General features: G+C 39.2%; 1 protein-coding gene across 2 annotated transcripts in view; it reads left to right on the top strand.

The window, feature by feature from the left end:
* Gxylt1 (glucoside xylosyltransferase 1) overlaps positions 1-20,310 on the top strand; it is a 62,952-nt gene extending 42,642 nt beyond the window's left edge. For both annotated transcript variants that reach the window (XM_045152077.1, XM_045152078.1), the window contains 5 exons: positions 467-592; positions 4,551-4,802; positions 9,280-9,403; positions 9,960-10,132; positions 19,388-20,310. In XM_045152077.1, the coding sequence (XP_045008012.1) occupies positions 467-592; positions 4,551-4,802; positions 9,280-9,403; positions 9,960-10,132; positions 19,388-19,549 (837 nt within the window). In that variant the 3' untranslated portion in view covers positions 19,550-20,310. The remainder of the gene's footprint in view (positions 1-466; positions 593-4,550; positions 4,803-9,279; positions 9,404-9,959; positions 10,133-19,387) is intronic.
* The last annotated feature ends 4,501 nt before the right edge of the window (positions 20,311-24,811 follow it).

Below are 24,811 nucleotides of genomic sequence, written 5' to 3'. Positions count from 1 at the left end.
GTCTCAGGGTGGCCTCGAATTCATGGCGATCCTCCTCCCTCTCTCCCAAGTTCTGGGATTAAAGGCGTGAGCCACCACACCTAGCTCTCTTTTTATTCTTAACCTGACAGATACTTTTTTTTGTTTTTGTTTTTGTTTTTTTGTTTTTTGAGGTAGGGTCTCACTCTGGCCCAGGCTGACCTGGAATTCAATGTAGGTTCGGGGTGGCCTCGAACTCAACGGCGAACCTCCTACCTCTGCCTCCTGAGTGCTGGATTTAAAGGTGTGCGCCACCATGCCTGGCCAACCTGACAGATTTTTAAATTTTGAATGAAACAAAGAAAATGGCGGAAAAGAATTTTTTAGCTGCAATACAAAATGTATGATTTTAATTTTATTTGTATAATTTTGTGATTATTTATGCTGTTACAGAGAAAATTGAAAATAATCGAAAACTAGATTTTAATTTTCATTATTTATTTTTCAGCTTGACAGCTGGTCGTTTGTGCAAGGATTTAACTATACATTGTACCCCATTACCTTTCCAAGTGACAGTGCAGTGGAGTGGAAGAAACTATTTAAGCCATGTGCTTCCCAGAGGTTATTCTTGCCAGTAAGTTTTTCCTCCAAGTGTCCTCCCTTTCTCCCTTCCTCCCCGCTCTCTGTCTCTCTCTCTCACACACACACACACACACACATGATTTAAAATTTTTTATTTGTTTATTTGCAAACAGAGAACAAGCAAGTGAGCACAGGCATGCTAGGGCCTTTAGCATATGCAAATGAACTCCAGATGCATGCATCAGATGTGCATTTGGCTTTATGTGGGTACTGGGGAATTGTACCTGGTCTTTAGGCTTTGCAGGCAAGCACCTACCCGCTAAGCCATCTCTCCTTTTTTGAAATTTGGAAATTTATACAGATGTGTCTGAATAAGTACATGTAAATATAGTTAAACAAAGACACATATACATAAATTGTTTTTGTTTTGAGCAGTGGGAAGAATCCCATAGACCCAAGTTAGAATTATAATAAAGATCTGGCTAAAAATGAAGTATTTGGAGGGCTAGGAGATGGCTCAGTCAGTAAAGAGCTTGCCACTCAAGCATGAGGACCTGAGTTCAGAACTCTAGCACCCACATAAAATGCCTGGTGTGGTGGCATGTGCATGTAATACAGCACTGAAGAGGTGGAGATAGGAGAATCCCCAGAGCTTGCTCACTAGCTTATCTAGCCAAATTGATGAGTTCTAAGTTTAGTGGAAGAACCTGTCTCAAAAAACAAACAAACAAAAACACTGGAGAGATTTAAGATACCTGCCTGCAAATCTTAACAACCCAGGTTTGATTTCCCAGTACGCTTGTAAAGCCAGATGCACAGAATAGTGCATGCATCTGGAGTCCGTTTGCAGAGGCTGGAGGCCCTGGTGCACCTATTCTCATTATTTTTCTCTGTAAATAAATACTTTAAAAAATAAAAATTTGAGGCATGGGATTTAACATATGGGAGAACTGACCCCAGTAAGGACTTGGAGGGAGAAGTTTGTAGTAAATTCTGGTAAAATACCATTTCTTGTTTGCAATTGTAAGGAACTGTTTAAGCCTGAAAAGGTTTGGTGGAACCAAACTTGCTGCTAGCCTAAGTACAGTTGGGAGGCAGTGACTGGACCTTCAGTTGCAGATGACATGTGTAGTGTGATAAATCAGATGGGTTGTATCATTAAATTTGTCTTATGCCAGTCACCTAAATGATAACTGAATACAGTTTAAAAACTCAAGGCATGTGAGAGCAACAGACAGAGAGAAAGAGGGAGAGAGAGAGAGAGAGAGAGAGAGAATGGGCATGTCAGGGCCTCCAGCCACTGCAAATGAATTCCAGACACGTGTGCCCCCTTCTGCATCTGGCTAATGTGGGTTCTGGGGAATTGAGCCTCGAACCAGGGTCCTTAGGCTTCACAGGCAAGCGCTTAAATGCTAAGCCATCTCTCCTGCCCAGAATTTGAAGTTTTTAAAATACGTTTAGGCATGTGCACATGTACACACATGTGTGTGGCAATGCTAGGAATTAAACCCACGGCTTCACGTATATATGCTAGGCAAGTAACATACCACTAACCAATATTTCCAGCCCCCTTTTTGCATTTTGTTTTGTGGTAAGTTTTCCCTAAATAGCTTAGCTTCACCTTGAACTCATGATTCCCCTGCTTCCTGAGTAACTGGGATTGCAGGCTTGTGCCTAGACCCTGACTTTGAATTGAGGCTTTATGCAGTATCTTCCTGGTCTGCCAAGAAGGTGTCCATCTGTAAATAGGTGTTGTACTATGGCACAGAAGCAGAATATTGATTCTAAAACAATTCTTCATTGAGGTATGGTGACTCAAGCCTGTAATTCCAGCACTATTTAGGATTGCAGGGAGTTCAAGTACAATGGGTTACGTAGCAAGATTCTCTAAACCAGACATCCTCACCTCTCTTCTCCCTGACAAAAGAGATATTCATGACATGGTCATCTTTTTTTCACTAAGGTCTGTGAGCAAGGAAACCCTCCTTCAAGCTCCACAGTCCAGCAGATGTTTTTCTCTACCTGCTACTGTAAAGCGCCAGTAGTCTCTAAGGGAGTGAGACATGAGGGGATTTTAGCCTCCAAGATGCTTCATGAGGCAATGGCTTTGCTTCAGCTTAGGACAAGGTAAACACTTGACAAAGTAGCAGAGTGAGGACCAAACTTTTGTTCTGGAGACATATATGTATATATGTTTACTTCTCTCTCGCTCTCTCTGCCTATTTCTTATTCTCAAATACAGAAAAATATTAAAAAGAATAAAACTTAAGAAAAAAACAAGGCTGCAGAGATAGCTTAGTGGTTAAGTCACTTGCCTGCAAAGCCAAAGGATTTGGGTTCAATTCCCCAGGATCTGTGTAAGCCAGTTGCACAAGGTGGCACATGTGTCTAGAGTTCACTTACAGTGGTTGGAGGTCCTGGCATGCCTGTTTTCTCTCTCTTCCTCCCCCTTCTCTCTCTGCCTTTCTTTCTCTCAATCATAAAAAATGTAAAAATAGATAAAACTACTTGTAAGAAGAGAGTAGAGACTGAGAAAGAATAGGTATGTCAGGACCTTCAGCCACTGCAAATGAACTCCAGATGCATGTGCCATTTTGTGCACCTGGTTTTACATGGGTACTGGGGAATCAAACTCGGGCTGTTTGGCTTTGCACACAAGTGCCTTGACCACTGAACCATCTCTCTAGACCAATCTGGTGTGTGTGTGTGTGTGTATGTATGTATGTATATATATATACATATACATATATATATACATATACATATATATATATTTATTTATTTACTTACTTACTTATTTATTTATTTATTTATTTATTTATTTATTTATTTATTTATTTGGGGTAGGGTCTCACTCTAGCTCAGACTGACCTGGAATTTACTCTGTAGTCCCAGGGTAACCTCGAACTCACGGCGATCCTCCTACCTCTGCCTCCCCAGTGCTGGGTAAGGGCATGCATCACTACACTCAGCCTTGGTTATATTTTTAACTAAAAATGTTTAGGCTATCATAATCATTAAATATTTCCAATAAAGATAGTAAATTTCAAACTTGCAAGAGTCATATTTTCAAGTTGGTAAGCACAATGAAAAGTTATCATTGGGTTGGAGAGATGGTTTAGCAGTAAGGCATTTGCCTGCAAAGCCAAGGGACCTCAGTTCAATTCCCCAGGACCCATGTAAGCCAGATGCACAAGATGGTGCATGCACCAGGAATTCGTCTGCCGTGGCTGGAGGCCCTGGCATGTCCATTCTCTCTCTGCCTCTTTCTCTCTCAAATAAGTAATTTTTTTAAAAAAAGTTATCCTTGAAAAGTCTCTGTGGAAGGTACATCTTATCTCCATCATTGTTCAGTACACTTTGTCATTGATTTGTTGGGGCGGGGTAGAAATGAGGCCATGTATTCTGGAGCTGATGACCTGGATTCTGGTTTGTTGCTGTGGCTTAGTCTACTTGCTTACTAGTTGATACTAAGGATGGAAAAGAGCCCATGTTACTGGCTGAGGGACAAGCTCAGGAAATCCTAATTTGCTTTAGTTTATATCTGTTTTACCTAAAGAAATTAGGGTTCAACACATGCAGCCTCTTTCTGTGTTATAGTGTTACTTTCCTCTCTGACCTTTGATGATCATGCTTTTCTGCTTATTGTTAATGTTGAGGTCTGCTTTTAGGTTCTTCTGGCTTTTCTCTAAAAGTTGATGCAAGACTTTACTTGCGTGGTACCTTTTTTTTTAAAAATTTTTATTAGCATTTTCCATGATTATAAAAAAAATCCCATGGTAATTCCCTCCCCCCCCCCCCCACACTTTCCCCTTTGAAATTCCATTCTCCATCATATCATGGTACCTTTTTATATGTTTTTAAAATGACAGATTTAGAAAAAAATTACCTTAAAGTCAATATGAATTAGCTTATCTCCTAGGTATAATTTCTATAACTCTGTTCTTATTAAATAGAATTATAGCATTAAATAAAATTATAGCTAATAATTCTAATATCTCTCCCCATAGTTGATCCTGAAAGAAGTTGACTCATTGTTGTATGTCGACACTGATATTCTTTTCTTACGACCTGTTGATGATATTTGGTCATTACTAAAGAAATTTAACTCCACACAAGTTGCTGCAATGGCTCCAGAACATGAGGAGCCTCGAATAGGATGGTATAACCGCTTTGCCAGACATCCATACTACGGAGAAACAGGAGTGAACTCCGGAGTTATGTTGATGAACATGACACGAATGAGAAGGAAGTATTTCAAGGTAAGTAATTGGCTAATGGATTCACTTTTTCTCCTGAAATTGTTTACTTTCCAATATAGTTTTCTTTATTAAAAGCTATACTAAGTTGGGTGTGATAGCACATGCCTTTAATTCCAGCTCTTAGGAAACAGAGGCAGGAGGATCATTGTGAGTTTGAGGCCAGCTTAGGACTACAGAATGAGTTTCCAGGTTAGCTTGGGCAGCAATGAGATCCTGTCTTGAAAAACAACTATTCAGATGTTACTGGTTCATATAGAGTACTTGGAGACAAGTGTGCTCATACCATTATGTAGGTCCCACCAGATGGCGTTACTCATAGTGAAGTAAAGTAACAATGTTCCTAGTACTGACCGTCACTTTCTTAGGCTATCGTTGTAAGAAGCTGTTATTATTTTATACTTGGATATCTGTACAGTGAGTTCTTGAATATAGTAACTTGTATTGGGGCACAGTTATGTTTAGCAGCATGGGCTTTGCACCTATTTACTGGTTCAAATCTTGGTATATTACTTAGCAATTTAGTGACCTTGGGGTAAGATTTGGCTATCTTGGGGCTTTTCTCATCTGTAAAATGGAATGATAACATAAAACCTGAGGATTAAGAGAGTTAAAACAGTGGCTTACACATAATTGTTGTCTGTTACAGTGTTATACTAAAAGTTATCTTTTAAAAAAATTGCATGTTTCTAATCTTTAAATTTGTGAGGTCAGTAAATAGACTAATTCACTGATTATGTGATTCTACTATGGCACCATATTCTACTGCTTATCAGCTCCATGTGGCTGGATGTGGTAAAATTATAAATCATTGTAGTTTGCAGGGTCTGTAGTCAAGCGGGCTTATGTTTAGCTTCAATGTGCCTAACCCCTGGCCAGCAGTTTAGCTTTCTAGGAAGGGTTCGTTCTTACAACTGGTAGTGGAGATAGTATATATAATTCTAAGAGAGTTCAAAAGGAAGGTATTTTAAATATGTGATATAGAGCATGATTTTAAATGGCAGGTAAAAATTGATTTCTGAGTGAACACCACCCTTCACACTTCCTGAAACTGTCCTTTTTTACCTACTTAGGGACAGTAAACTAAGGCTGTCACAAGTCTCTATGCATGCTTGCAGGTGCATATTTCTCCCTTCTACGTGCCTATTAAAATATTCCTCTCACAGAGTTTTTCTTTTCTTTGGTATGGGCAGTAGTCCTGATAACAGCCATCACCACCACTGATTAGTATTTCTCAGTCTTACAAGTCTGTTCCTGTCATGCTTACAGTGTGTTGGAGATCAATTTTGGTTTTTAGCTTTCCATATTCTGAACCTTTACAAAATCTTGATTTTAGTTCAGTTTTGTGTCCCAGAATTGAATACATTAATGGGACTGGTGCTAGGTTGATCTCTACTCTTGTTTAACTAAGAAAGTCTTTCTTTAGTTTGTTTTAAAAATGTCATGGGCCATGTATTGTGTGAAACCAGAATAATAACATAATTGCTACTTTCTTCCTCATAGATGATGCTTGGTGATATTGTACCAGAAGATGGTGCTATAAGATTGTCTACTAAGAAATATTTGGACTTCTTAATAAATGCATTTGAAATTTTAGAATTATGAGTGTTGCAAGCACTGTAGAGATAATGTAGCACAATTGGATTTTAAAGAATTAAAATACAGCAAGATGGTTCATACTTCCTGTTTTTAACTTTTACTTAGATGCCATTCTTAAATACTTGAGTAGTTTCTTCCTCTCCTCATTGCTGTTTGCTTCTGGCTTGTCTTAAGCCAGTGAGAGATGTAGATAAGGGCAATGAAATCATTTTGAAACTTTCAAATTTTTTTTTTCTGTTCATTGATGCTTTTATAAAGAAAAAGGTGAGCAGATCAATTGTATATAAACTGAGTAGGTGGGATTTACTTTAAACTCACTATATGTGTTACAAATAGCTATTCTTGCCCTGGAAGAACACATTGCCTTCATGTCATTCTCATATTGCATTTATGATTACTGAGAAGATTCCATAAAATTTACTGATTTTGTTTTGCTTTGTTTTTCAAGGTAGGGTTTCACTCTAGTCCATGCTGACATGGAATTTCCTGTGTAGTCTCAGGGTGGCCTTGAACTCACAGTGATCCTCCCACCTCTGCATCCCAAGTGCTGGGATTAAAGACATGCGCCACCACGCTTACATTTACTGATTTTTAAAAAACAATTTTTATATATTTGAGAGAGATGAATGAGAATGGGCCTACCAGGGCCTCTTGCTGCTGCAAATGGAACTCCAGATACATATGCCACTTTGTGCATCTGGCTTTATGTAGATACTGGGGAATTGAACCCAAACCAGCAGGCTTGCAAGCAAGGCCCTTTAACTATTGAGCCATCTCTCCAGCCTCAAATTTACTGATTTTTTGATGTGGTTTCTCATGCATATTTTCTTGATAGCTGTCTATATCTGTAGCAATCATTGTTCTGTTTTCCTCCTATTCTACATCTTCTGGCACAGATCTTAAATTTTAGATGTATAGCCATATTACTGAATTACTTGTCACTTTCCAGGTTGTTCCATACAGATCCATGAATGTTTTCCTAGGATTGCTATCACTTGAAAAGCTTCAAGATTACACATTCATTAAAAAAGCAGTATTGAATATCTTTATTTATTATCCAGTCCACCCATTCATGCCTGTTTAGATCCAACTAATGCATTATAGTAACCTAGTAAAAGGTTATAAAATGTAATAGTTCTGCCTTTTTTTTTTTCTTTGTATAACAGACTGATAGACAGTGATACCACATTGGCTGAGCTGTTAATAAGCACTTGTGACTTGATCCAAATATTTGTGTTGCTGAATCTTTTTGTTTTTGGAGACAGGGTCTCTCTGTGGTATTATGTAGCCCTGTGGCTTCCTGCCTCAGCTTCCCAAGTGCTGGAATTACAGGTGTGTATTATCACACCCAGTTCTTTCTTCTTTTTAAAATAACTATGGAAGTTGTTTTTTCACATGTGTGTTTTCTGTAGTATATATGATGTGGTATACTGTATTGTATAGTGTGTGCACATGTAGGCTCTTGGGGCTTCTGTTCCCTGTGTTTTCTGTATGCTCTTTGTGTCCCACAACACATTGTTTTGTAAATGATGTTTTGTCTTGCTTTTCTACCTAGTGAGGGCAAGATTTGTCTTTGTACAGTTTGTATTAGGATATTTAGCATAATCTAGGGTGCACCTCAGTAGCTCATTATCAGCAAAGAGCAGTCTGATGAATGTTTTAGAAATCAGGCCATAAATGGATTATTGAAAAGCTCTATGGAAGAGAATGCTTTGTATGAGAAGAACACATTGTCTTTCACATAATTAAAACCTCTTTATGACAGAGGACTTTCATTGTGGTAAAATAGGTAACTTATATAACAAAATATATAATAAAATGAACATTTTTGTTTACTTATTTGTAAGTGGAGAGAGGGAGAGAATGGGCACACCAGCTAGCTGCCAGGGCCTCTTGCCACTGCAAACAAACTCCAGATGCATGTGCTACTTTATGTGTCTGGCTTTACGTGGGTACTGGGGAATCGAACCCTGGGCTGTCAGGCTTTGCAAACAAGTGTCCTTAGCCACTGAGCTATCTCTCAAGCCCAATGATACATTTTCAAAAGTATATATATTTCTAAGCATGAAGCTAATTGATTGTAATAATGCATTCACATCTTGGCTATAGGTTTGTTAAAATTAGAATTGCCTTTTCTCAGTCCTCAGAATTGCGAACTAAACTTAACTATGCTGGGGAGATGCTTCCACAGTTAAAGGCAGTTGCTTGCAAAGTAAGCCAGTAAGTGACACATGCATCTGGAATTTGTTTGTGGCAGCAAGAGGCTCTGATGCCCATTATCTTTCTCTTTCCTTCTCTTTGTCTCTCAAATAAATAAATGAATAATATCTGAAATATTCAAGTCACTAGAAATTAGAAATCAAGCAAAAAATAAATATAACTAAAGTTAAACATAAAAGACAATATTATTTTCCAATACTTGGTAGGCAGAGACAGAGAGGGGCAAGCCCAGCAAGTTCAAGGCCTGTTTAGGCTTCATGAGAACCTATTTCAAAATGAAAAGGGGGAAAAAAACTTGATAAAAGCAGGTTGGTAAGTTATAGAGGGGCAAAGAAGCAGAACTGTATTAATTTGTTTATGTCTGTGATATATAAGTTCCAAGGCCTCCTGTGGGCTTCTGAAAAACTGGGTGTTTTGTGACTTCCTGGGGAAGTGTGAACAGATGTCCCCTTATATTAGGTAGATCACCAAGATAGATATTTTTTTGCTACCTTCTGTTCTACTGGACAGTCCTCTTCACATTTAGGGTTATAAGTGGCACTTGGTTTCGTAACAGTTTTCATTTCTCCTTGTGACTCTCTAATGCTTACTGAGAGAAGAATGGGGAGCTGGCATGCTGCTGTATAGTCATGGAATTCTGACTCTAATGCTTTTACCACAGAATGATATGACGACTGTGCGACTGCGGTGGGGAGACATTCTTATACCCCTGCTTAAAAAATACAAGCTGAACATCACGTGGGGTGATCAAGATCTGTTAAACATCATGTTTTTTCACAATCCAGGTAATCACTTAAATTCTTTCATTCTTTGCATATATGTTTGTTTGTGTGTTTGTTTTTCGAGGTAGGGTCTCACTCTGTCCAGGCTGACCTGATATTAACTCTGTAGTCTCAGGGTGTCCTTGAACTCATGGCAGTCCTCCTACCTCTGCCTCCCAAGTGCTGGGATTAAAGTCGTGTGCCACCACGCCCGGCTCTTTGCATTTATGAAATGAGTCATAGAATTAGCCAAAAGCAAGAAATGATAGATTTGGGGATGTAGCTCCTGGGCAGAGTGCTTGCCCATCATGTGTGATGCCATAGGTTTGATCTCCGTCCAGTACTGCGGGTGGGCAGGAAACACATTTCTTTGATTTTTACTTATATTAATGGCTTTCACTATTATATCTGAGGCAGCATGAGACTTTTGAATATTGATTTGGTTGGGAGAAGTCAAAATGCCAAGCATCATTTCCACCAAGACATATTTTTGAACTAAAATTTTGGCAAAACATTAGTGCTATAGGATTGGGGGATGTATATTTTATTGTTTGTTGAATGTTGGTTTTTCTTCATGTAGAAAGCCTTTTTGTTTTTCCATGCCAATGGAATTATCGGCCAGACCATTGTATATATGGAAGCAACTGCCGAGAAGCAGAAGAGGAGGGCATCTTCATTCTCCATGGTAACAGAGGTGTTTATCATGATGACAAGCAGCCTGCATTTAGAGCCGTTTATGAAGCACTGAGAAATGTAAGGGTACCTTTAAAAATTTATTTTTTCACTTGAAAAAATTTAACAATCTTATAAAAAGTTTTCAGGCTGAAGTAGGTCTACCAGCATAAACATTTCAGCCATTTGCTTTGTTGGAAGTTCTCTTGCTGTATGTTGTATCTTTCTGAACCATTTTCTGGTAAGTTGTGCACATTATTCTGTTTACCCCTAAGTGTTGCAGTGTGATTTAATATAAGACTAAGGACATTATTAACCACAGTTAATTAATTAATTAATTAATATTAAGCTCAGAAAATACAGCATTCCTTTGTAAATCTTCATGGAAATGAGAGTAGGGTATTGAAACTTCCACTGTTACTGTGCCAGGGCTGATATCATCTTGTGTGTGCTTTAGTGTTTGTGTTATGAAATAAGATGCCCCAAAATTTAGTGCATAAATATTTACAATAGCTATCTCCTCTTGGAAATTGTTCCCTTTATTATAGGCCCCTGCACCTTGACCTCTTCTGAAAGTCTGGTGTGAAGCCTCTCTTATCTCTTAGCAGATAGGAGAACTGCAATGCTAGCTAGTTCACAGTTTCCATTTACTTGGTAGTTTGATTTCCAGACTTTGACTCTTAGGGTTTTTTTTTTTATTGTTGTTTTGTTTTTTGATGGTTGCTTAGCTATTTGTGTTTATTTTCCCACAAGTAGTTCATTTGGGTCTTGGTAGTTCATCTCATACATGAGCTTTCAAGACTAAGGACATTTTGTTGGTTGTTGTGGATTGGTTACATGTGATTCATTGCTTTCAAGATGCACATTGAAATTTTTAAGTGGCAAATGGAATGATAGGGAGAGATAGTAGGTTTTTGTTTTTAAAGAAATGAAGTCATTGAGACATTGCCCACATAAAGTTCCTTTTATTTTGAGACTTGGGAGGGGGGAGGTGTCTATATGTATCCCAGGCTGGCTTCAAACTTGGTGTCTCCTCCACATTGCTGTGATTATAGGTACCCACCTTACCTGACTATGAGAGCTTTCCTTTTATTTGCTTTATAATTTTGGGAAATTATATTTTTAGAAACAAAACTATGTCGCCCCTTCCCTACTCTAACCCCAGACACTTGTTTTTTTTTTCCTTTTATTTTTGTAGTATCATTTTATGTAAGGTGGATTGGTAGTGGGAGATCATTACATTTCATATACCTTGTTGCATGTGTGAATGTGGTCTCTGAACATGTTAGGGATGATAACTTGGTTAAGTACAGTGTGTCAATGAGCTCTGACACTGTTCATGTGGGCTCATTCACTGCTGCTCAGGGAGAAATAGTTGTGAGCATTCAGTTCTCATGTAGATACACTAGATGTTTTGCTAGACTGCTTCATGACTGTTAACGCAGCGTGATCATTAGAAGCATTACCTTGGGGCTGGAGAGATGGCTTAGTGGTTAAGACACTTGTCTGCCAAGCCTAAGGACCCAGGATTTACTCCCTAGACCCGACATAAGCCGTGAGCACAAGGTGACACATGCGCATAGGTGGCGCATGTGCATCTGGAGCTTGTCTGCAGTGGCTCAGGCCTTGGTACACCAGTTCTTACTCCCTCCCTCCCTCCCTCTCTTTTATTAAACAAAAAATAAGTTAAAAATTAGTGTTTTGCCTCAGTGTTAGGGTGAGAAGAAATACTAATGATCCCTGTTTGCTGGGTTTTATTGTTTGCTGGTGACTGAAAACGTGTGGTTATAGCATCACTGGTGGCACGAAGGGTAAAAAGACAGCCATTTGTGACAGCATGCTTGAGCTGAGAAACTGAGCAGCTTTGCCCTGAAGGGTCAGAGAAGCATCACTGAAGAAGAATTTGATACGGGCTGTAGAGAAAGAGGAAAGTTTGTCCCATGGGTGTGCTAGTCTGGGCTGAGACCTTCCTGAGAATAGGGTTCAGAGGCTGTGACAGGGTCCCTGGAGAGGCCAGGCATTGAGTGACAATGAAGATGGATGGTGTGCCATTTTGGTGCAATAGTCCATCTTGGTAGGACATTGGGCTATCCCTGATTTCTTTAATTCAGTAGTGGACAAACTGCTAATACATAGTAGGCTATAGTTTTTGTGCTATGACCTTTGTAGATAAAATTACTAAATAATTTACCATGTTACATTCACTGAACTGCAAAGTTTTGTCTTGATTTTCTTTTTAACATAGCAGATATTTTATACCTTCAGAAATTAATACTGTCTTAATAGTGCTTTATTATAGGTTGTCAGTAGGTGATAAAAATGAAGAAATGTATTGTTAGGGTCATGAGAATTTACAGGATCAAAAAGATACATTCCTATAGAAATGCAATCTTTTGTTTCCTTTGAGCAGTTGATAAAAATCTGTTATTAAAGAATTCAGTCTCTACTTTCATTTTATTTTCCCCCTGTTGACATATAACATACCTTTTGTATAATATACTTTTTAAAATCTGAGGAATAGTTTTAAGTTGATTAGTTTCATTTGTTATTTAAAGTATTCCAATTTTTAAATGATTTCAAATTTGAATGAATGATTTATTTCCTGTTTTGGGTCTCTGTTAACTACAGCTTTTATATATCCATTTTTCAACCTAATGAAATTAATTAGTCATTTATGATATTCTTGTTTTAGCTTTCCTTAATTTTTAAAACAATGGTATTCAGACAAGGGTTTCATTGCAAACTTCAAATAGAAGCTTAGTCATAATCGTGGACTGCAGTGAACAGTATGAATTACAGAGGATGTGAACCATCTCTAAAATGTGAATACTGTGTTTGCTGCACATCATCACTTTGACAGTTACATAGTAGTTAAGTAGTAGGTGTTTAGTAAATAAAGTATTATGTTTAAGTTTGCAAATTTAGCGTGGGAACAAAACATTTTATGGCTGTGTAAGGTATTTTCTGTTCTGCATGTTTCATTCTGAATTATGTCCTTAGTGTTTTTGTATTACCTTGGATATACTTCACACCCTGCTTATATTTGCATAACCATCTCTACAGAGGAGTCCTCAATGTTTTCCTTACCTAGTACCTCCTTGTACTAAGGATTTGTTGGATTTTAAACTGTCATTTTGCCATGTATGTTCTTTGCAAATGCCTCATATTGCCTATTTGTGATCATCATAGCCTCACAATTCATTTACTCCTCTTTAGCTAATAGTCCTACATATAAAGCCTGACATTCCTAAAAATGTGCGTACTGAGTACTGTTGGGAATGGTTTCTCAGAGGAGATGGCATGTGGTACAATTGTCAGGGTGATGAGTACCAGGCCTAGATGGGCAGATAAAGGTGGGGCGGGCACAGTGGACCAGAGCGAGGCCTGCTGTCAGGTAAGGGCACTCAGAGCCTCCAAGGAAGAGACACTGAGATGCAGGTGTGTGCTGTACAGCCCTGCAGATTGTGTGAGTGGCAGAAGGTAGTGCCGTTAGGCCAAATTCATATAGGTAAATTTTCTGATAATTAGACCAAATGAGGTCTAATTTGTGATACTATTTTTATTTCAGAAAATACCTATTAAAAGGTTTTCTTTTTCTTAGTGAAGGAAAAGAAAACCACAAACACTGAGATTTAAATCACATAGAAACAAATGAAGTGAATTTCAACTGCCTCATATCCTTGGAATCAATAGTTTTCAGCAACTTGCCCTGCTCTTTTTTTCTTCTTTTTTATCCCCCCTTTTTCTTTCTTTCTTTTTTTTTTTTTAATTATATACATATTGTAACAAGGTATACCCCCTGATACCCTCAGCCCTGCTCCCATTAACCTGGGGTCCCTCAGTGGGGTTATGGTATTCACTGTGGTAATGAAGGCCACAGTTGGTCCCTGTGGGGTGAGGGTGGGGGACTGTGTCTCAGGGAATGCCTACCTACTTCATGGCTCTTAAAATCTTTCCACCTCCTCTTCCACAATGTTCCCTGAACCATAACAAACCTGTTAGCAGTCTGATTTAGTGTTGAGTTCTCTGTAGCCTCTGGATTTCTGCTTTGATAGGTTTTTATTGATCATCATGTCTGTTGCCATCACCCTGAAACTGGTTTTAAGAGCAATATCCATGTCGCTGCTGCTGCTTAAATTTCTCCTGGGCCTTGGAAGATATAGTAGAGGTAGTGTCTACTGATGGACTTGCCCTGATGTTTAAATGCCTTTACAGTATTTTCAGTTTCTTATGATTGTTTAGTAAGAACAAACAAAGCAAGGTAGTAGTTGCCTTCTTATTGCTGGGACAAACACTGACCAAAAGTAGCTTATGGGAAGAACAGGCTTATTTCTTAACTGTTTACAAAAGCATTTTTTTTTATTTATTTATTTGTAAGAAAGAGAAAGAATGGATGTACCAGGGCTTCCAGCCACTGCAGACTCCAGGCACATGCACTACCTTGTGCATTTGGCATACGTAGGTACTGGGGAATCTAACCTGGGTCCTTAGGCTTCACAGGCAAGCACCTTAACCACTAAGCCATCTCACCAGCCCCAGAAAGGGCTTAAGAAGTTTCATCATAGCGAGGAAAACATGACAAGATCAGACACATGGTATCCCATCACTACAACAACAAGGAGGAAATAGAATGTGAACTTGATAGCACGTGCAAGTGGGGCTGGATTATAAAAATCCCATGGCCTGTTCCTAGTGATACATCTCCTCAGCAAGGCTTTACTGCCCAAAGGCTGCACTGGTGGACAACTGAATATGAGGCTTAATCACAAACACACAAGACTTTGGGGAACATTTTGCATTTTAGTCACCACAGCAACAACAACCACAAAAAGCAACACAAAGCAGTTTTGTCTGCAATCACTATGTGCCTTGTCAGTCACTCGGGTGTGTTTTCTGTAGAAACTGGGATGCTCCCTGACAGTACCTGTTATGATGCAGTTTACTTTCTTCAGCTTTTAACCTCAGGGTTAGGTGTATGTGTAACTGCTGCAGAGCACTTTTCTGTTTTCCCTTGTTCACTGAATTCCATTCTTTTTCAAAAATATTTTATTGTTATTTATTTATGTGAGAGAGGGAAAGAGGCTGAGGGAGGGGGTGAGGGAGAGACAGACAGAGAGAGAGAGAAAATAGGCCCACTAAGACTTCCAACCACTGCAAACGAACTCCAGATGTGTGTGCCACCTTGTGCATCTGGCTTATGTGGGTTCTGGGGAATCAAACAGAGTTCCTTTGGCTTTTCAGGGAAGTGCCTTAACTGCTAAGCCATCTATCCAGCCTGAATTCCATTCTTCAGCAGGACTTTGAAGGCTAGGGCATGTTTTGTTCACATGTGTGCAGAAACACTGCTGTGCTGTGTCCCATGAGTGCTAGGGCTGAATCCTAGCTTAGCCGCTGCTAGGTATATAACTAGGGAACTTCTCCTTCTTCTCTTTAGTTGCTTCATTATAAAATGGAGATAACACCATTATCTACTATGCTGGGATTGTGTGGCTGGAATGTACAAAGATTTTTCAGTGGCATGCACCTAGGTGTGGTTACCACTCTGTGCTGTTACTGCTGCTCATTGTATCTTTAGTACATTGTTCCTAGCTAAGCGTCTCTATTTTATTTTTATTATTATTGTGTCTGTGTGTTTGTTTGTTCAAACAATTCACTTCCTAGAGTAATGGTTTCCCATAGTCAGTGCTCACAGATGTCTAGTTCAAGAGGTACTGTGGTGTAGGGGTCTCCTCACATTTCTACTGATAGAATCCATGTTACAAAGAAGCACGGAAGTGGTTCCTCCTCTTTCTTGCAGATAATTAACTGGCTTCTCACAAATTGACTAAACTCTTAGGGTGGACCTATGACTTCCTTCAGTATGGTAACAGCTTCAAGGATAATCTTAGGTCATTTGCATCTCAGATTCCAAGTTGGGCATGTGCTTTATGATTTTAGTCTTCACTCACTTCAGATGTTCATGTAACATGTTTTATTTTTGAGACCTGTTTTTGAAAATATACCTACTTGAAAATATTAAGATAAAAAGTTATTTCCTCTTGCTTATTTCTGCAGTGTTCCAAAGTATATTCCTTGGGATGTGCATGCATGATTGTATGTATGTATGTTTTGCAGTCAGGTTCGCATTGCTGGCAGAAATCACCTGACCAAGATCAGCTTGTGAGGGGAAGCTCCATGATGGCAGGGGAAAATGATGACATGAGTAGAGGGTGGACATCACTTCTGGCCAACATCAGGAGGACAATGGGAGCCAAACACTGGCAAGGGGACAATGGCTATAATACCCATAAGCCCACCCCCAACAATATACTGCCTCCTGAAGGTGTTAATTCCCAAATTTCCATTAGTTGGGAACCTAGCATTCAGAACACCTAAGTTGATGGCGGTCACCTGAATCAAACCACAACATTCTGTCTCTGGCCCCCATAAACTGATAACCATCCATAATGTAAAAAGCAATGCAGCCAGGTATGGTGGCGCACACCTTTAATTCCACCACTCGGGAGGCAGAGGTTAGAATGATCCCCGTGAGTTGGAGGCCACCCTGAGAGTACATAGTGAATTCCAGGTCAGCCTGGGCCAGAGGGGGATCCTACCTAAAAAAAAAAAAAAAAAAAAGAAGAAGAAGAAGCAGCAATGCATTCAGTCCCTTTAAAAGGTCTTTTAACTGACCCATAATACAAAAAAAAAAAAAAAAAAGAAAGAAAAGGGCGCAGAATAAACATTCACACTGCAAAAGATGGCATCGGGCATAGCAAAGAAATACTCGACCAATACAAGACTTAAAGCAACCAGGGCAAAGGCTGACCTGGAATTTACTATGGAGTCTCAGGGTGCCTCGAACTCATGGCAATCCTCCTACCTCTGCCTCCCGAGTGCTGGGATTAAAGGCGTGCAGCCACCTTACTCTTATAACAATGAATAAGGTAATGTTTACATTGCTGTGGAGGCCTTGTTTGGTGAGCTCACAGGGCAGAAACAACAAATGAGCAGAAATGACAAATTCACAGGAGAACAATTTTAGCCCCATGGTCTATTTAGAAATTCAGTGATAGTCTGGGGTTTTTTGTTTGTTTGTTTTTCTTTTTTTTTTTAAAATATTTTATGTATTTATTTGAGAGAGAGAGAGAGAGAGGCAGAGAGAAAGAGAGAATAGGTGCGCCAGGGCCTCCAGCCACTGCAAACGAACTCCAGACACATGCAACTCCTTGTGCATCTGGCTTACGTGGGTCCTGGGGAATACGAACCAGGGTCCTTAGGCTTCGCAGGCAAATGCCTTAACTGCTAAGCCATTTCCCCAGCCCTGTTTTTTTGTTTGTTTGTTTTTCGAGGTAGGGTCTCACTGTAGTCCAGGATGACCTGGAATTCACTATGTAGTCTCAGGGTAGCCTCAAAGTCACAGTGATCCTCCTACCTCTGCCTCCTGAGTGCTGGGATGAAAGACATGCGCCACCATGCCCTGCCAGTGATAGTCTTTGAAGTATCTTTTGTCTCTAGGAGTCAAATCCATGTTCTGCCATTAACTATCTCTGTAAGCTATCTGACTTGTCAAAACTCCATGTTCTCATTTTTTTTTCTGGGTTTGTTTTTTTTGTCTTTTTACCCTCATAAGCCAAACCTCACAGTACATAGTTCTTACTGCATTCAGGTCTTGCACCTGTGACCAGAATAGACCATCAAGCTGTACTTACAGCACTGCAAGGTGTCTCTTAGGCTGAGGTTTTAAATCCTTCCACGTTCCTCTTGAAAATCAGCTCCAAAAAGCCAAAGCTACATAGTCAGGCGTCGAGCAGCAGATGACAACATTCCCTGGTACCAGCATTACTGTTGCAGTCAGGTTCAGGTTTCACATTGCTGGCAGAAATCACCTGACCAAGAGCAGCTTGGGGAAAAAAAGGTCTATTCTGTCTTAGACTCTTAAGGGAAGTTCCATGATGGCAGGGGAAAACAATGGCATGAGCATAGGGTAAACATTACTTCTGGCCAACATCAGGTAGACAACAGGAACAGCAAGGAGACACTGGCTATAACACCCATAAGCCCACCCCCAACAATACACTGCCTGCAGCAGGTGTTAATTCCCAAATCTCTATGAACTGGGAACCTAGTATTCACAATGCCTAACTTTATTGGGGACACATGAATCAAACTACCATTCTGTGTGTGTGTGTGTGTGTGTGTGTGTGTGTGTGTGTGTGTGTGTGTGTGTTACAGTAAAAAAGGAGTATTATAGAAAAATTACATTTTGAAATTGTTGGGTGTCAAAACATTTAACTGATAGGTTTCCTGGTTTACTTTGTAGACTGAGTACCAGTAAGAATCTCTTAGCAGTTCTCACATATGTTTGTCCTTGATTACCTTTCCATTACAATAACACATGAAATAAATCAGCTTATGAGTAAAAAAAGTTTGTTTTAGCCCCCAGATTTCAGTCCATAGTTGTCTCGTCCATACTGCCTGTGGTGAGTCATTAAATCATGGTGTGGGGGAGAGGGCCTGAAGAAATGGCTTAGCAGTTAAGACTTGCCTGTGAAGGCTAAGGACCCAGGTTCTATTCCCCAGTACCCACATAAGCCCGAAGCATAAGATGGTGCATCAATCTGGAGTTCCTTTACAATGGCTGGAGACCCTGGCACACACATTCTCTATCTAGCTGCTTCTGTCTCAGATAAACAAATAATATACAAACCATGGTGGGGCCACATAGTAGAGTAAGCTGTTCAACCCCATGATAGTGAGTAAACAAAAAGAGGAAGTGGAAAAGACAAAAGAAGGAGAGGAAAGGAAAAAGGGGGGAGGGGAAGAGGGAAAAGAGAGAGAATGCCCCCCCCCCCATAACCTTACTTTCTTCCACGAAACTACCTCCTAAAGGTCCTACCACCACCCAGCAGTACAATGGGCTTGGGATCAATCCAGTGCATCCAAAGTACTATACTGACAGGGCTCTTTGGAAATGCCACACTGTAGCTATATTGAACATTGCTTTTTTCCTTGCTCTGTGTCTCCACCTCATTCCCTTCTAGTCAGCACCAGTACTATTACCAGAGAGATTTTCAGATAATGAGTCCAGCTTTGTGGTTTCTAGTTTGTCCAGACAGCTTCAGTTGGATTTGGTCATCTTACATCAGTATCTTTTTGGCTTGGAATTCCCTGCTTCCTCCAGAGATTAACCATCACTGTTTTCTCCCTTCTCTAACAGTTCTGTGGAATTCATAGGAGTTATTTGTTGAGCATGTAATTTTGTGAAATAGTAAATAAAGGTGAAAACTGATTGAAGAAGTTATTTGGATAATAATTTTTATGTATATCATTGTTTTTTTTTTTCCAACCCTTTAGTGTTCTTTCGAAGATGACAGTGTCAGTTCACTATTAGAACCTTTAGAACTAGAACTGGAGAAGACAGTCCATACCTACTGTGGGAAAATTTACAAAGTATTTATCAAGCAACTGACGAAAAGCATAAGAAATCGTTATGGCAGACCACCAAAGGAAAGGTGATTTTTCCTACTGCTAAATTAAGTGGATGAAACAACAAAGTATCAGAGGAAAAGTGTGAAGAAGTCTTGCAAGGAAGTATTTAGGAAGATATTTTTATCTCCAGAATAACCTTTTTTCCTGAAGAAGTTAAAAGTAATGAAGCATATATTAAAATTGTGGGCTCCAGCAGTAAGACAATTTTGATCTCTGATATTTTAGAATATTACTTGGTATCATTCCAGTATTGATAAAAAAAAAAATGAAGAAGTCTGGGCTCTAGCATGTAGAGTTGTGCTGAGTAAGAACAGTAGGAGTGGTGAATGAGAAAACTGTACCTCATGCAAAGTGAACACATTCAAGCTGTGAGGAGAGCAACCCTTTTATGTCAGCACTAACCTCACTTTAAATGTGTGAGAAAAAGTTTACAGGAGCAGAAAAGTTCTGTTTCTCAAGAAATGTGATGTAACCAATGTAACAGTTGACAATCTATGTGTACCCTTATACATTTCATCTCTATTCTACAATATTTTGTGACAATCATGCTTAAAATTATTTTTAGGTGTTAAGTAAGTTGCACATTTAAAATGTTAGCTATATAAGAGGGAAAATATTGCAAGGAGTATACGTGTGTATTTGTACACGTGTATGGTGAGAGAGACATGTTGTCATTTTATATATTAAACTATCTTGCCAAACCTAAGCTCTTAAGATATTTGAGGACATCAAAAAAAAAAAATCAGCTTTACTGGGAATTCTGGAAGCAGAACATATTATGCTGATAATAGAGTGTGAGAACTTTTATAGTAATACTAATATGATGATGGAAAATACAGTGGACCAAAATGCTTAAGCTGTAATACTTTCTGTCATCAGTAATTGTAGTTACAATAGAAGAGAAAAATAGTGGTTTATTTAGATTTTTCTTCTACCTCAAAATGGCTTTATAAGATCCTTTGAAGAATCAAATGCATCAAGCCTTACTTTACGTTCAACATTTTTTGTGGATGATTTGAATTGAGAATGTTTATATCTAATTATAGAAAATTAGTTTTGGGATAATGTGCATATCTTCCTTTTTAAAAAGTCACTAAAGTTAATTTTTTGTAAATCTTGAAGATGAGAAAATTATTACTCCTTGGTATTCTTGACTTCCTGTCTAATATGACCATAGATTCTGAGCAGTCAGCGTGCACCATGCCAGGCACATATCTCATCATACATGTGCTACATGCTTACCTTCTTTGATACTGTAATGCTTAAGTGGAGAAGGAAAAATCATGAAGGAACACATTACCCCTGGAGATTGTGGCCTTTGGAGTATTCATAGAGAAGTGATCAGTATACTTGTGCCTGTTTTCCACAGTCCAGCTGGGGACAGATTGAAACACATTTAAGACAAAAGCTGTTGCCCCTCAAAAGAGAAGTTGATAACCAATCAGTACTTTTTGAATAGGTAGGCCATACATGAGGAGCTTGTTAAAAATGGTACCCTTAAGTTTCACCCTTTGGAGATTCTGATACACTATGTCTAAGAAGGAGTTTTCAAAAAAATTTTTAATAAAGTGGATAAAGGCTATGTGGCACAGTGGTAGAGTGCTTGCCCAGCATGCCCAAGTCCTAGCACCACAAAAATAAATTTCAAAACCCCACAAAACTAGAGAGCCTAGTACCACATGCTTATTCATATCTAACACCCATCAGTATCTTACCATCTTCACCTCATCGCTTCCTTTTTCCTTGACTTCAAGCCCCAGGTATCATTTTATTTCGCTGCATTGGTAACTCCAAGGACTTCATACCTAACTAAAGCAGCATCCATGATTTGGAGTCATCTGATGCCCAGTCCTTAAACAAATCTGTTTGTGGCAAGCATGGTTTGTCAGAATCAGGGCACAAATGCACATGACAGTATGATTCTTTTTAGTTTTTCGAGGTAGGGTCTCGCTCTAGCCAAGGCTGACCTTAAATTCACTATGTAGTCTCTGTGTGGCCTTGCTCAAACTCATGATGATCCTCCTACCTCTGCCTCCCCAGTGCTGGGATTAAAGGCATGCACCACCACACCTGACTCGGATGATTCTATTTTTAACAAGTTCCTTGGGAGATTTTGATATCGACTAGTTTGGGAACCACTGGAACTTATTTTGTCAACTTTCAGGTTGAAAGTAAGATGCCACAGTTCATAGCACAGTTGGTAAATGACAAATGTGACTCTAGAAGGTGAGGTTATTAATAAGATACAAATTTACATGATGATATGTCTTGGTATTTAATTTTCTCAGTAGTTGGGGACACCTCCACAGGTTTCCAAGGGTGATTGACTGGGATTGTATAGATGGGTCACAATAAACCAGCTGGCTGTGCCATGGGCTTGCTTCTGTTGTAGCCTGTCGACTGACTCACAGTCTAGATTGGGATCAGTCAAAAGGTTCTTCATCTGGCTTAATACAGAGTATTTTACCATAAATTGAGTTATTTTTCTGTTTTATTTTTTTTTTAATTTATTTGAAAGCAACAGACACAGAGAGAAAGGTAGGCAGAGAGAGAGAGCCAGGGCCTTCAGCCACTGCAAACGAACTCCAGATGTGTGTGCCCCTTGTGCATCTGGCTAACATGGGTCCTGGGGAATTGAGCCTCAAACCGTGGTTGTTAGGCTTCACAGGCAAGCGCTTAACCACTAAGCCATCTCTCCAGCCCAAAACCTGTAGTTTTTAGCCTAAAATCAATGATATTACAATATGTTTATATAGTTTTAAAATGAATTTTGTGAATGTTATTTTTAGATAGTTTTCTTGAGAATTCTTAAGAAATGCAATTCTAAGAGTTAATGTGGTTATAGCTGAACAATATGTCAGTAGTTTTTCATAAAACATAGTATATCTATGCAGTTTGTATGAATTACCTACTCTGTGTATTAGAACAATTCTGACCTCAGAACTATCTCTGGGCTACAATATTGCCAAAGTGGAAAGGCTTCATTTGTATAACGTCATCTTAAAAAGAATTTGAAAAATGCAGTTTGTGATTTAAGAAATCACATACCTTTTCTCCTCATGAAGAATAGTTCACATTGTATGTGGTCACTATCACTTTTGAACATGTTAGGGCCTGAAACCTGTGACTGCTTCCTCATTGCACTCTTGGCTTGCCTTTAGTCATATGGTGTGGTGTAGTGACAGGAAGCCAAACTGGGAGCTAGATCTGGGTTTTTACTTGCTTAGGGTCCTCAGGCATGCCACTTTCTCTGTGCCTTAGGTATTTATGCACAATCAATATGCCCTTCAAACCTCACAAGAAAATGAACTTTAGAGAGTGGATGGAAAGTATTCCCTTAGCCCCTCACGCCACACCAGTAGTGCTAGTGAGGTTGTTGGCTCTGTGGTCAATCTTCTGAGGCTCACAAACCTCCAGCATGGATTTGCAGATACCATGTACAGAAGAGTTTTTAAGGAAAAGAAAGTACAGAAGAAAAGGATGATGTGAATGAATAATAAGAAAGAAGCAAATAAGAGGAAGTGAGAAAGGAGAGGAAAGAGAAGGAAGTAAGAATGGCAAAAGGCAGAGTAAGAGAAAGATGGAATGAGTGTGGGAAAACAGAGAAGTAGAGATGGAGAGAAATGGTGTGGAAGCTGTTTCTGTTTTTACCAAATAGCTTTCCTTCCTAAGTCACGGTCCTAGTCCTTGAGAATCAGGAGAGATCCTGCTTCTGTGAGGGAGCCTCAGTCAGCCAGCCCTTTTGATTTGTTGGTGTTAGTCATGTTACTGGTTGACCATGCTCATTAATCATTTAGTAGTAACAATTTAACATTTTTTCTTTTTACTGGATCTGAATCTGAGCTTAGAGAGACCTGTGGAAACACAAATGCCTTCCACTTTAATGCTGTCCTTCAGCCATGCCAGGTGTGATTAGGTTTAGGTGGTACTAACCATAGTCTCCATGGGAAGCGAAGGTGGAGGGGACTGCTTCATTAGGTTTCAAGGAGGCCTGGGGCTCTGCAGCAGTTTCCCCAAAGATGCTGATACTGATAGGAGCTCAGGTTGGGGGATCCCATCCTGCCTTGAATGGCAGGTCACATTAATTTGTCCCTTAGTAGGGATAGTTTCAGGTGAACTCTGACAAGTGGATTGAAGAGAACAGGAGATGGTAGAAACACTAAAAGGAAGAGTATATATATTATTGTCTTCCAGTTGCTTCACTGTGAGTGATCAATAGTGTAGTCATACCAGAACCCCTGAAATAGTTTACAAAGATCCTTTTATCTTTCCTTTTTAAAAAATAGCCTTTTTGGTTTCTTAAAATAGAGAAAAGTTATGCAATTTGCCAAGTATGGAGCCAGTTACCCATTTATTAAATGTAGTTTCAAGTGTCTTAAAGTTATTATTGCCTTATTATATTTTAATCTTTAATGAAAAGACTGTGATGATTTATATTGTAGTAGCTATCCTATAGCAACCTTTTTAGCCTGTTAAAGTCTGACTGAACTTTTTTTGGTGTTTTCTGTTTTTTAAATTCATTGAACATTAAATTAGTTTTTAAAATCTAACATGTAAATTTAAGGCAGAAGTCTAAGAGCTGCTAAAAGAATTGTGGAAGAAAACTGGGCATGGTGGGAAGTGGCCTGTTGACACAACACTTAGTAGACTGAACCAGGAAGATTGCAAATTCAAGGCTAACCTGGCCTTTTTGTTAACACCTGCCTCAAAAGTCAAAAATCAAAGGGGAGTAAGAAAGAAAAGCTAAAAGTTTATGATGGTACTTAAATAGCTAGCAGTGAAAGAATCATGAGGGCAAACAGTATATAGGTCTGGGCAATTAAAAAATTTATTTACAATTAGAGTGTGGTGGCTTACAACTGGAATTCCTACATTCAGGAGGCTGAGATAAGAGGATTGCCATGAGTTTTTGGAGTCAGCCTGGGCTAGAGTGAGACCTTGCCTCAAAAACGAAAAGAAAAAATCTGCTCAGACTTCCTTTGGAATACTTGTCACCTCATCTCTGCTAGTAATTCTAAGTATTTCATGGGATGGTTTCCTTTAAAATTTCTATAAACTTATTTTTGCAAACAAAAGGGAGCCTTGCAAGGAATTTCTCTCACTAATACTGTGAATATTATTTGGCTGCTCTGTGGCCTGGCACTTCACTGTCAAACATGAGAACTGATATGGAGCCTCTGATTGTGTGGGTTATGTATACAACTGGAATATATGTCAGCATGTTCACGCAGAGCCCACCATGACCATTCCCCTTAAAAGCTGGTTAAGGGGATGTGACAGTCTGTATGC

Source organism: Jaculus jaculus, chromosome 6 (assembly GCF_020740685.1).
Source record: "Jaculus jaculus isolate mJacJac1 chromosome 6, mJacJac1.mat.Y.cur, whole genome shotgun sequence".
Classification (NCBI taxonomy): domain Eukaryota; kingdom Metazoa; phylum Chordata; class Mammalia; order Rodentia; family Dipodidae; genus Jaculus; species Jaculus jaculus.
The sequence above is the reverse complement of the archived record's forward strand: the minus strand, read 5'-3'. Positions and strand labels throughout refer to the sequence as shown.